This window comes from Elaeis guineensis, chromosome 8, assembly GCF_000442705.2.
Source record: "Elaeis guineensis isolate ETL-2024a chromosome 8, EG11, whole genome shotgun sequence".
Taxonomy (NCBI): Eukaryota; Viridiplantae; Streptophyta; class Magnoliopsida; order Arecales; family Arecaceae; genus Elaeis; species Elaeis guineensis.
In genome coordinates this window covers 122,902,595-122,915,841 of record NC_026000.2, presented here as the reverse complement: position 1 = coordinate 122,915,841, position 13,247 = coordinate 122,902,595, and the positions used below count along the sequence as shown (strand labels likewise).

At 36.7% G+C, this 13,247-nt stretch overlaps 1 protein-coding gene across 1 annotated transcript; it reads right to left on the bottom strand.

Annotated features, from left to right (window-relative positions):
- Positions 1-1,075: 1,075 nt before the first annotated feature.
- Positions 1,076-3,639, bottom strand: LOC105061412 (bidirectional sugar transporter SWEET13). Its single transcript, XM_010945452.2, has 6 exons — positions 3,450-3,639; positions 2,465-2,501; positions 2,149-2,359; positions 1,892-2,053; positions 1,669-1,788; positions 1,076-1,554 (listed from the first exon to the last, which is right to left on the bottom strand). Exons 1-6 carry the CDS (start codon positions 3,496-3,498, stop codon positions 1,288-1,290), a joined length of 846 nt encoding a protein of 281 aa, XP_010943754.1. The 5' UTR covers positions 3,499-3,639; the 3' UTR covers positions 1,076-1,287.
- Positions 3,640-13,247: the final 9,608 nt, after the last annotated feature.

Sequence of the window (13,247 nt, the reverse complement as noted above, 5' to 3'; positions counted from 1 at the left end):
GCATTCTTGAATTATTAGAAATATAGAATTTGATTTCTATCATTGTAGGAAATAGATGCTTCTATCTCTCCACTATTTTATTGACAATATAATCGAGGGTAGAGTCTTATGAAATTAAAATAATGTGGCCTTCGCTACCATAAGAGCACATAGCTATGAAAACTTGATTTTCGATGTTCTTAGAATCCATGATTATTAGAAAGCTAGATGAGGTCGCTTAAAATACTGGATGAGCTCCTTTAAATCCCTTGACAATAATAAAAAAAAAATCTCAGAAAAATCTGAACGAAATTTCTTAAAACCTGATGTTTGTATCAGAATATTATGACATAAGTACAATGGAATTTAGGAAGGCCAAAATGAGAAGGAAATCCCTCAAAACCTGATCTGCGTCTGAAGCAATTTGAGAAGCCTAGAATGGATAGAAAATTCCTCAAAAAGTGAATGTCTACATCAGAATATTTTTGCTTGAGTTTTGATGAATTTGGAAGGGTGAGGATGGATAGAAAATCCCTCAAAGAATGGGCTTCTGCTTCTAAAAAAAAAAAAAAAAAAAAAAAAAAGAGAAAAGGAATGGATAAAATCCCACCAAAAAATCGGTTACGCTAAATAGGGATTGAAAGTTATAGTTTTGATCAACAAAAAGTTTTTGTTAGAGTGACATCAATCGAGGATAAGCAATTAAATACCCTTTTTTTTTTTTTGTTTGGAGCCATAGGGTAGATTTCCTAGAAAAGCCATGACTATAAAGCAACTCCACTAATATTAAATGTATTAGTTGATATTAAAATATTTGCTCTCCAAGTCTCGTAAACTTGTATCTTATCTCTCTCTCTCTCTCTTTCTCACACACACAAAGTGAATTATGAGACTGCGCAAAAGTGTCATAACGGAAGCTTTTGCATAAAACAAGTCTTTGATGTAAAATTACTTGGTTAATGCCAAAAGAGATGGATATAAAAGCTTCAAGCTTTTTTTGGCTTTTAACGGCAATAGCTTAAGAGCACACCTTTTTTCCCCAAGCACATATGTAAGAGCATGCACCTTAGCACATCACTCTTGACTAGAACCTAATAAACTAGAGATGGAGGGGGTGTACAAGGGGTGATGAGAGAACTGAAAGATTGGCTTCCACTTCTCCCACCCCACTTCCCCTCTCTGCGCAGCAAACTATATAGAAGGATGTTATAAAGTCTCCAATGAAGTGAAACCATGTGTGAAGTGCCTCACTGCCAAAGGGAGTCACACTCCATCACACTCCATCATTGCTCCGGCCACTACCAAGTATCACGCCGGGCTTATCTCAAGCCCCTCCTCCTCTCCCATCTTCCCCTTTTTGCCACCATTGGTCCCTTCATTTGCCTTCAACTCTCTCTCACCGTCACCGATCTCCTCTGCGGTCACCTGCAGCTCCACTCCAGCCTTTTCTAAGTTGATGACGAGTACGTCCTTGGCCACCGCGGGCTCTACCACCACCTTCCTGACCATGTACTTGTAGATCACGTAGAGCACCATCTGTACCACCCCGAAGGTGAATCCCAAAACGTTTGGAAACTATTTTTTGCAAGAAAGAGCAACAAGTCAAGGTTAGAGAAAGATGTATACAGCTGATGCTTTTGTTCTCTTGCTTTGGTGGGCTAAAAATGGTTGATGGATGAGAAATTATACCATGACATATGGGTCTTTAGTAAGTAGACCATAGAAGAACCATACCACTGCACTTATGGTGAGGAAGAATGACAGCATGAATGGCATGTATTCTACACTCCTTGTGCGAATAACTTGCCTCTGTTGATTAAATTTAACAAAAAAAAAAAAAAAAAAAAACTCTATTCTTATGTTCTCAATGTCATCGAATTATTTGCTAGAAAGAGAAGAACAAGTTTCTCACAATGATGCTCAAAGGAGCGGCGAAGACGGAAGCAGAGAAGCACATGCAGATCCAGCCAAGAACTTTCAGGCGATTGGAGCCTTTCGGCAGCAGGAGAGTGGAGAGAAGGATCAAAGAAAAAAGTCCCACATTCAAGAGCAAGATTATTTTTGCGGTGAAGATCTGAAAGCACCAAAAGCATGCTAACTTAGATTATAATCTCATAAAAATATTTGCAGCAGATTATTTAAGAAATCTCAAGTCACAATTCGTTGTACCCTAGCAGGTCTTGGAGCGTAGGCAAGGTACATCACAATGTAGATGGTCTCAATGGCACAGCCTATCAAATTAATGGTAACTAGTAGGACGGAATTAGTCTTGACAAATGCATAGAAGATCCACAGCATGGCACTGAACAATGCAACCAGATAAGGCACTGATTGGAATCCTCCCGTCGATCTCTTTCGATATACCTTATAGAATGTAGGCCTGTGGTTACGGTCAAAGTAAGCTTAGTCACTAGAAAATAGGTTATATAAATGGCAAAGGAATATTAAAGAAAATAGAAGAGAGACAAACTAAGATGGTTCTTACACTGGAGCAAGATAGACCAGGAAGGAGATGACATTTCCTGCAAACAAGTTATACATGAGTAGGTAACAGTAATATATTGTGAAAGATAAGGTCATACATAAACTGATCATAGGGCATTTCAAGATATAACATATGTACTTGTTGAACTTCGTGAAATGGAAGAAATCATGAAATTAATAGCTCAATAGTGTCTAAGAAAATTCATGACACTAACGTAAGTTTAGATTTTTTACTGAGGCTGTAGTTTTGAATATCCTTGTTACCACCTTCAAATAAGAAACTAATGTGCATTCATTTGTCCAATGACTTGAACTTACTGAGAACAAATGGTAATGGAGAAGAAAAGCATAGACAAAACCATGGAACAAATTTGCAAGTTCAATGGGACAAAATTGCATACAAAGATAAGCTGTTCTGAAAATTAGTAGTGGAATTTAGCTATAGTTCATTTCTCAATTTAGTAAAAGAACTCTCCCCTCCACTGATGTGTGACAACTTGTAATATTTACTTTTAGAAGAGTGGTCCTTCTTCCACTCCTAGAACCACTATTGTGGCTACCTATTCTAGTACAGAGTTCTAACTTTGAATAACTTATTCAAGGAATCAAGCCAGACAACTTATTCCATTCCTCTTCCAAAAGATGGAAAAGAACAATTAAAAACAAGATTCCAACAACTGTTGGGCCTAAAATATAGGAGCATTAAAAAGAAAAAGAAGAAGAAAAAAATATTGGAGATAATGGACACATGAATTTGTGACAAGAAAAGCTAAATTAAAATTCAAGAAAAGTGAGAAACAAACGTGGGAAAGGAACAGGTGAGACTGTTTTTTTTTTTTTTTCTTTTCTTTTCTTTCAAGGGAACAAGACTTCGACAATGATGTAAGTAATACTAATAGACAAGTGAATGAAACAAAAAGAGGAAGCTTGGTCCTGGATAAAAAAAGGGAAAAAGGAAAAAAGAGGAAGTTCTTCATAATGACTACCTAGGACTCCAATGATGAAGGCCCAATCCAATGAATGATGGCCTGCCATCTCTCTACCTCCAAACAAGAACAGTCCTTAAAACTAGCAAGAAGGCAGAAGATGAGCTCAAGAGGAGAAAGAGCAGGGGCTTTTCTTCTCTCCCCCTCTCAAAGAAAGAAAAAGAACCCCACTTCACTTCCTTTCCCTCTCCTTTCTACTGATGCCATTGTGGTTCTTAGGCCTTGGGGGGCATCCCATTATATAGGGGAGCATGGAGAATGACCACTTCCTTCTTAGGATCTGATGAGCGAGGAAGATTTAGCTGATTAATCCGCAAACAAACTTAAAATAGAAATCATGGGATGGTGTAGAAGTGACGAAACAAAATATGGTTTATGTTTTATTATAAGTTATAAAATTTTAAACGTTCCATAGTAAAATGCTCAATAGAAAAATATATATAGTACTATTCCGGGTCATGTAACGCAATACATGTATACGTTATACACTGTCGTTGTGTGGGAGAGCAAGCCATGGAAAAAGGCTTCCTTTGCCCAGATAAAAAAATGGATCTTTCACGTGACCCGCTTCACAAACATATACACACATTCCCTCCTAGCCGTTTCTTCTCCACCTTAGACCATCTAGGTTGTATAGCTTAAAAACTCTAACCACTCCCATAAATCCCGCCACCTTACTTCTCCAAAATTCGCTTCCATTTTCTTCTAACATAAATATAAATAGTCTAGATTTTGTGCATAAAAACTATATGTGAGCACTGATGAAGTAGCCAGTCTTCGGATTCTGCCCGAAAAACAAATCTTTAAAGCATATAGAAAGGATGTGTATGTTGTTTCTTTAGGGTACATGTATGTATTGTTATTCATCTAATATTCCTTCAATTAGTGAGATGTTTGTCAGCAGCGATCCATAATGAACTTATTTAAGAAAATTAATGACTTGAGAAGGGATTGCATGTGGGAGGATAAGGAGTTTGGCTTTGACCCCTACCAGTTCATAGAAAGCCCCACTAACCATTGCCAATTCATAATTGTCCATCAATAGGAGGTCCAAAACAATCTTGCAAGTCTTCCCTCTCTCATTGATCCTATGCATGATATGCACGGATAATATTGACTTCAGAGAAAAGGAATATAATAACGTAAGCAATCATGCAGTTTTTGTTGAGTTTGTTTCAATATTAATGCTTCTTATTGGCTTCACAACTTGTTAATCATGTAAGGTCCTCCAAGAACTGCACATATTAACTTGTGGTGGTTTTACAAATTGAGTCAAACTGATTGGTTTTTTTGGCACAAATTAAGACCCTTCTTGGTGCCAATCTCAAATTCAGCACCAAACAAATGGTCAAAAACAAGTAAAATCAGTCAAGTTGGATGATTCTCTCTTATTTTAGAACTTGGTTCATATGTGAAATTTTATACTAATTCATATGCTTGTAATATCAATTTTTGGAAAGCTGGACATTGAAAGCTAGATCAGCATATCGACTCGGTAACTAGTTCAATTCTCAGGACTATAAGATATATATACATGGAAAACACACAACCTATTTGGAAAGAGACACTTTATGTATATGACCATACTTTTTCTTTTATAAAAAGTGCAGGTGCTTAGTGAATTCTCTTATGCCTTATGCCTGCATTTCTTGTGCTTGAAGCCTTGCTCTTGCCATTATAAAAAGGATGTATAAAGAAAAAGCAAGGGCTTGGGCTCTTTTTGTTCCTTTCCTTGCTATGTATATAATATTCCTTTTCTATTTCTTGCATTGTTTGGCTGTTGTCCTGAATGCTTGCTGAGGTAATGCTCCAAATAGGCCAATTAAAGGAATATAATGAGATCGGATAAGATATCTGCTATTGCTTTATTTGTATGTTTTTGTATTTTTGCATAAGTGGTTTTCAGAAAGAAGATGGAGTTCTCACTCATCAAGCTAAAACCTTGTCAACCACTTACTGATCCAGGGTCTTCAATTTTAGAACTTCTGGGCATATCTTCATATATGACAAGAACTCTTTATACATAATTTTATGAGAAAAATTACAAGAATAAAAAGCATAAGCGAAATATTCTATTACTGATGATTAATTTTCTTTTGAAATTGAAGATGCTAAAATACTCAACTTTAAAGGAGAGAGAAAGAAATCCTCATGCTTATGTTAGATGATTAAAGTCTTTATTGCATCCATGCATCAAGTTGTGTACTTATTTGTGTTAGGTGATAGAGCTAAGTTCTTAGCTCATCGAAGCCATTTTTTTCTGAACCTAACAGTAGTTTGTAATCAAAATTATATCAGATTGCAGAACCAAGTGACTAGTCCTACGAAATGACATCTATGCTATTCCATGATGATTCCTCTCATAATAATTAATGGCCATATTTTTTCATGTGTTTGCAGTTTGATGACTAACGCTCACAGCCAATTCCTGGCCTTCCCTTATATTTTATTGTGGAAACAACATGCATGATACATTTGCCCCCTTGTTTCCCTTTCCTTCGATTCCTCGTGATATCCCCATAAAAGATGTGGCTACTAGTTCTGGAATCTTATAGTACTAAGAGCATAAATATGGATACTCATAAGCTCCTCCCATCTCTTTCACACTTCTCATAATTTTTCTAGAAGATATAGCATTACCTATTGAAGAGAGACATTTAGATTCCATGTCTGATCCCTGTTGGAAGTGCCACACTGTGTCAACTCGTAATCCATACTCTTGCTTGGCATGAGGAGGATCAAGATCAGCTTTTCCATTGCTTACAGACAAAAAGCTAGCATGCGAATGCGAACTAAAGAGAATTCCATCATCGCAAAGATAATGATGAAGTAAGGCACTGTGAGCCAATCGGCGCGTGTCGGGCTCCGGTCATGGGTTCTTGAAGAGGAAATCTGACTTTAATGTTGGATGACCATCTAGATTTGACAAACAGTTAAGAGGAATCTCATAAAGTTCATGCATGCTTTGTCACTCCTGAATTTTGAAGTAAAGGTTTCCAATAAGCATAAAGAGAACAGATTACGCAATCAACCATCACTGGCTCAATGAAGTTCTACATTCATTTATGCAACTTTAACACTATTTCTAGCATGAAATCATTGGTGGGAATACTCCCAACTCATTTAGGAAAATTACTAATTTTTCCATTCTTATCCATAAATAATGTACACTTGAATGTATCAGCTCCAACCCTATATGAATCCTACCAGCCCATGATCTCATATACATTGACTAAATTATAATTGTACGAATTATACTTAAGTTATTACTATGATTGGCTTTTATGCCCCTTCATTGGAACCTACTGAGGAGTTGCAATGGTGAAGTAGGATATAAGGTTTAAATGGACTTGCCTTGCATAGTCATTTGGTCATATTTCATGATTATAGATGAGCCAATGATTTTTGTTTCAGAAAACTTTGCCTTGGATACAACCACTATTTAAGTAGGATTCCTATAGCTAACATATATTATGGACATACGACATAAGTTTTACCAAGCATCAACGGACATGCCTTGACATATTAAATCATATCATGGAGACTGCAATACCATGGTTTCATTAATTTGATACTGAAGCAAAAACAAGTAAGAAGTTAGGACTGGTGATTGGGCATTTCTCTTAGTGAGGGATTGTATTGTGGAGCAATCATATATCCAAGATTATATCTTTTTTTTTTTTTTGATGGAAGCCATCCTAGATTTCAATAGAAACATATCATGCAAAAAAACAACTTGCTATCTACCACTCGACTTTTCTACTGCTAAAGAATATCATAACCATATGTTGTTGTACTTCTAATCTATTGCTATTTTTTGGCTGTGGAAGCTGGATGAGTCAAGAATATCCTAGCCACTTGGCATAGTGGAATATGGATGGAAGGCACGAGGCCCTTCTTCTTCTTCTTCATCATCTTCTTCTTCTTCTTTTTTGACAAGAACAAAAGGCCCTTATCTCTGGAGAACAATGGAGCATTGGTTAATAGAAAGGTCTGAGTGCAAGTCTCACTGGCCTTGCCAGTTTTACTTCGCCCACTCATAAGAATAAATGTCCTTCTTGGTCTTGGTCCATTGGCTCCCAACCATGCCTAGTGCCTATGGCCTTTTCCACCATCCAGCTCAGACTTAACATTCTAGTGGGATCTCTGGAAATTTCTTAGGTCTTTTGATTTCATCAAGTACTGCAACTTGCAATATAATCTCTTGTTTCATGGTCGCTTATATTGGTTAGAATTGACCTTTTAAATTTTTCGAGTAATTAGGACTGACCTTTTATATCGATGCCACATTTTGGTTTTTGAGATTGTCCCTAGAGCATAATAGTTTGTGAATATTTGATAAAGTAGACTATTTCACGTCAGAATGGCTTGGAGTTTGAATGTTAGCTGCAATAGGTGATGAAATGGACTTTTAGTAAGTTTACTAATAAGACTAGGATAACCTTATTTAATTACTCAACAGTAACAAAAAAAAAAAAAAAAAGGGAGATGCTTTTAATAGATTTCTAGATAGGATTGCAACAAATTCACTGAACTATAACTAATTTTCTGGCTGGTTTTTTACAGATGCTTTTCCAGAGATCATAACCAGATTAGCAAACAACTAAGTATGAACCTATGAGCTTAACAAGTGACTATCACCATTGCATAAGGCTAAAACTTTGTGTTTTTTCATATAATTGTTAAATGCTAGTACATATGTATGTATGGATACATGTATGCGTATATACACTTCCGGAAGGATTGAGATCTCAGTTCTACTAACTCAAAAGCAATAATGGACATTCTAAATTGAGAATTGACACCATTGTCGTTTATATTATGAAAATTATCAAAAAATTAAAAAAAAAATAATTTTGTGTGTTCCCAAACCATAAATCATGCAAAGCAACATATTGAGCTAGCAAAACGCTTTATTTTTGTCCAACTTGATGCATAGGCAAATGATTTTCAATAGACAATCATGGTTTTTAATTTTTGTGATGTAAATCATAATCAATGGTGTGCATCCTCCATATGAAATCTCCATCAATAATCTCAAATTAGTACGATAGAGACCTTAAAGGATATATATATATATATATATATATAGATCTATCTTAGAGTTTGGATGCTCTTAATAGAGTATTAAGTCTGTTCATTTCATCTTTCCAATCATTGGATTAGGGAGGGATGCCTCAAGGGAGCGTTACCGGTGTCCGGAGGCTTATGTTTTTGCTCCATTCCCTTTTCCATCTCCAGTGGAAAAAGGGGGGATTTGTTACTCTGTGGTCCTCCGGGGCCTAACAAGATTCCTTTGGCAACTAATTCTACTTTTGCCATTGGTTATCTTTCCACATGATGCCAATGACATTTCTCTTTTTCAAATAACTTTGATCAATAATAAAGTTTTGCTATGGTGCCTTTTTATACTTTTTTGTCAGAGGATGCAGACTCGTCCGAAATGTTCCTTATTAATAGGTGTACAGAAAAATTTACCTTTAGGTAGTTGTTTTTTTTTATTATTATTATTTTCTACAAAATCTGGATGGTTCTGATGCTCGTCTTCCTCTGGATATCCATGATTTACTGCTTCCTCCTCTCTCTCTTCTTATCCTAGGCTCCCTCGAGATAAGGGATAGCTCTCATCAGCTTTTGCCCTTAGCACTCGCTCATAATGGGAGAGAGAACAATGACTCCTTTTCCATCAACCACCAATAGGCGAAGCAAATTGTGAGACCAAGATAAGAGTTGGCCGAATTAACCATTGGATGTTGTCACCAATTAACCAACCATCTGAAGATGATAAATTATGATCTCTGAATGGTGCGAGATATATAGGGAGTGTTTGATTAGGAGAAGTTGAAGTTTAAAACTAGAATGATAAAAGATGACTCCCATTCTAATTATTTGATTCGAAAGAGTTTCATTCAGATTACAATTTTCTAAAACTCAATCTATATTATTTTCGATTCAAATTTTAACAAATCAAATACTTTGAAAAAGATTTGACCGTATCGATTCCGATTGCAATTCATTCCAATTTCTTTTTCCCATCCCACTTCTAATTGCGGAGGTGCCATGTACAATATCAATATGGTCATTAGATTTTGAAGGATAATCTTATATGGATCGCAGAAAGAAGCACCCAGCAAAACCGTCAACGATATCATATGGATCTCCATTATCCAAGTAGCTTCTCCTTATCCGGATAACGTTCACTCACCCTTGTCCACTGTGGATTTTGGGTATGACCGCGCAAGTGAGCCAGCCAGACCCAACGCAAAATATCCTACGAAGTCGGATAACGGCCGCCGTGGGGCCTACGACAGGATGACAGTGCCGGTTCCCCGAACGGTAAGATGTGATGGCTATCAATTGCATCACGAGACGTGCGAAGGGGGTTTGGGTGGCACGAAAGCATATCCGGCAAGTGTTTTGCTCTCTGCTCCTTTTAGGAACCCACTTGGTCCTTCTTCTCAGGCGTCAAGATGCAGAGCACCCAATGAGAATTTGGATGGCTTCCTCACTGGACCCAAATAAGGGTGGCAAAGTTCAAGTCTCACAACGTGCTACTTTTCATATGTCTCACCTACAAGACATAGCTTTACAAGTTGACATGAGGATGCCCAACTAGTTCATAAAGTAGAGTTCTCAAGCCATGTTAGATAGGTCATTTGAAGAATCCCATCAAAAAAGATACGTAATTTGAAGATGAGGGCAAAAGTGGATGCTTGTTGACGTGGCATGTAGAGTTTTTAGTAGCTTGTTGATCGAGGTGCCACTCAGTTGTTATTGAGCTTTATCGAGTCTAGAAAGGAGAAAGAATGCTTTGGAGAAAGGCTAGAGATGGCCTTCTAAATTCGGCATGGATCGGGTGGACGGTGGTCTCTCTCCATTGCTGCTTGTATGAATAATCATGAAACTAAAGTCAACTTTAAGAGTTGTGAGTACGTGCACCCACTAATTGAGTTCTTGAACGAGATAAGACAACTCCGTCTAAGGGGTTGGACACTATAATTTCCTAAATAAGAAGGTAGGAATGGCGCTTTAAATTTTTGGGTAGAAATAAGCAGGATAAAAGGGTTTAGGTATAGTGTAAGTCCTCGTGTATGGCATTTGAGAACTGCGATTGCCTGAGTTCCTTTGATGGGACAAGACTTTTTCTTCTTTTTGTTACTTTTTTTATTTGATAAAAAAAAGTGATGATCATTGATGTGATGGATATTTTGCCTAACTTTGGTAACAATCAAAGTTGGCCACCTCGATGATATCCGATCCCATTCATCTTGGACACGAATGAACTGAAAGGCCGATCACATCAACTCAAAAGTATTGGCAGCAGTTATGCTCATTCATTTGCTATTGCATGGTTGAAGCAGTTATAACTACAAGATTACGTGGGTAGCTATAATTGTACAATTAAGTACTATTATAACTGTTACTGTATCATTAATACACGTATCATCCATATCAATCACAGCTATCGAATGCTTTTATAAATATGGATAAACAAAAGATTTTCAAATAAGTCATTTGATTGCTCTACTATACTTTCTTCCTCCTACTATTCTTTGAATTCCGGTCCATTTGAGCGTTAGAGGATTCTTTGCAGAAAAAATTCGGACAAAAAGATTTGCTTTTAGGTTTGCCTGCCTACTGAGAAGTCATAATAGCCATAAGCTCGAGTCCTCGCTATACATCAGGAGAAGATCGTCCCCACCATCACATCGCAAACAAAAGAAGTTACTGTACATGTTGATCTGTGAATTAGCAACATTATATTGCTACACTCCATGACTCGAATCAAATTTGTATATCGCTTTTAGTTGCTAGAATGTGTTCTTTGAAATTTCTGGAGACAAATGCTAATTTTTGTCATGATTGAAAAGGAATACGTGTTGACAATCTAGGATGGTACAAGGATAATAAGTTGTGATTCACATAGTGACAGCAACATCTCCTTATTCCTTTTCATGACAAGTTCTTGCATACCCCCTATGTTTATCAGCAAGAGTTAAACTAATTTATCAGGCCCGACACTATATTGAGAACCCTAAGTGTAGCAATGTGAAATTTCTCAAGCTATATGTGTGGAATATTTTAAGCTATATGTTTTCATCTATAATGCTAACTCCACATACATAGGATGAGACTTCTTGGAAAAAAGAAATATGAAAACACACATGCACTTGGATGGTTTGTATGTTTTAATTATTAATCAAGAATCAAAATATTATTTTGCATCACTTATCGAGCTAATTTCCTTGCTCATTCATATTTGGAGATTCATTTTTAGTTAGGGATTGCAACAGAATGATGGTTGGTGTGGTTAGATTTGGATTGAGTACCAAAACTTTACACAAATGAGGTCTACTATAATTGAATAAAAATAAATAAAATTAATCCAACCTCATTATGAAAAAATCTCTACTTAATGTGAATTCCAATTCATGGATTGATTGACATAGAATTGAAATTGTTTGGGCATTTGATTCTCAAACCAACCCAATTTTGAGTCAGCCCAATGTCACAGACTCATAGCCTAAAAGTATAAACCGTTGGAAGAATGACCGGCGTAGACTAATAAACACATATTCTGCATCTTTTATTTGTCAATGTGGAACTACACACACACACACATATATATATATATATATATATATATAGACACACACACACAGACACGTGCGCGCGCGCCGGATGGGTGGATTGAAAGAGCAGCATTGTGCCATGGACCCAGTGAAGGCTTATCCAAATATTTGAAATGGGACAAGACTGGGGCCTTGACCGGTAAACTCTACAAAAAGCCTTTGATTGAAGCTAGGGTTGGCAGGTGGGCCATCCACGATGAATTAGACAATTGGAAATAGTTTTTAGAGAAATGCTTTGTGCACCGCGGGCGGTGCATGCAGTGCACACTGCCCGCGGTGATTGACTCACATGTGGGCTAGGGCTAGGCGCAGCACCCGAAAAAAAAAAAATTTTTCTTCCAACCCCGTGCGTGGGCCAATCACTGCGGGTGGTATGCGTGGTGCTGTACTGCCCATGGTGCACAAAGTATTTCTCTAGTCTTTATTGTCATCAACACTAGTCCCATAAATAAATAGGCAATGTTGATGTTTGTATGGTTCAGCTTAAGATACAGATCAATCTAGATAAGAATAGGTGAAGAAATGAAGTTATATAGTATATTAATTTGCTAACCATCATTATTAAGTATTTTGATTTTATATTTTTATCCTTCTTTACTTTGTTGCAGAGCAAATTTGTGCTCCTTCCAGATAGCCATGATTGGATGCTGAAGTCCCTCAACTGAAAATAAAAAAAGTATAAGGCAAAGTTGAAGGGAGACTACAAGAGAGAGGGTGACAGATGAGGATGTTGCTGGTACTTGTTCTCTTGATATAGACCCTCATCAATATAGGAAGCTTATTCACCATTGGTTCTCCAAGAGGGAACAAATTTTGTACACTCATCATATTTTATATTTTTTTGATTACGGACGCAGATTGTTCTTATGTACAAGATATATCATACTGTTTATTTTATCTCGCAGACATATTCTAATATTGGTAGAGCTGCACCAGCAACTCAGTTTGTTCCTCATATATCGGGATCTAAGAGTTATACGCGACATACGACATAGATAAGAATTCATATGTTTCTTTCAAACTCATTATTAGACTAGTTTGAATTATGTAGATACACTTATGCTTCTTAATGAAACTATGTATCATATATTGTGTGCTATGTATCAAAATACTTACAGATTTTATTGAAACTCTTAAATTTTTTTAATTAAAATTAAAATTTTAA

What these genes read in the sequence shown, in the direction of transcription:
- LOC105061412 (XM_010945452.2), bottom strand. Translation starts at nt 3,498, where the DNA reads ATGGCAGGCCATCATTCATTGGATTGGGCCTTCATCATTGGAGTCCTA. An exon ending in ACGCTCCAAGACCTGCTAGG is followed by an intron (nt 2,054 to 2,148) that starts GTACAACGAATT and finishes TGGTGCTTTCAG; the next exon opens with ATCTTCACCGCAAAAATAAT. An exon ending in CCGCTCCTTTGAGCATCATT is followed by an intron (nt 1,789 to 1,891) that starts GTGAGAAACTTG and finishes TTTAATCAACAG; the next exon opens with AGGCAAGTTATTCGCACAAG.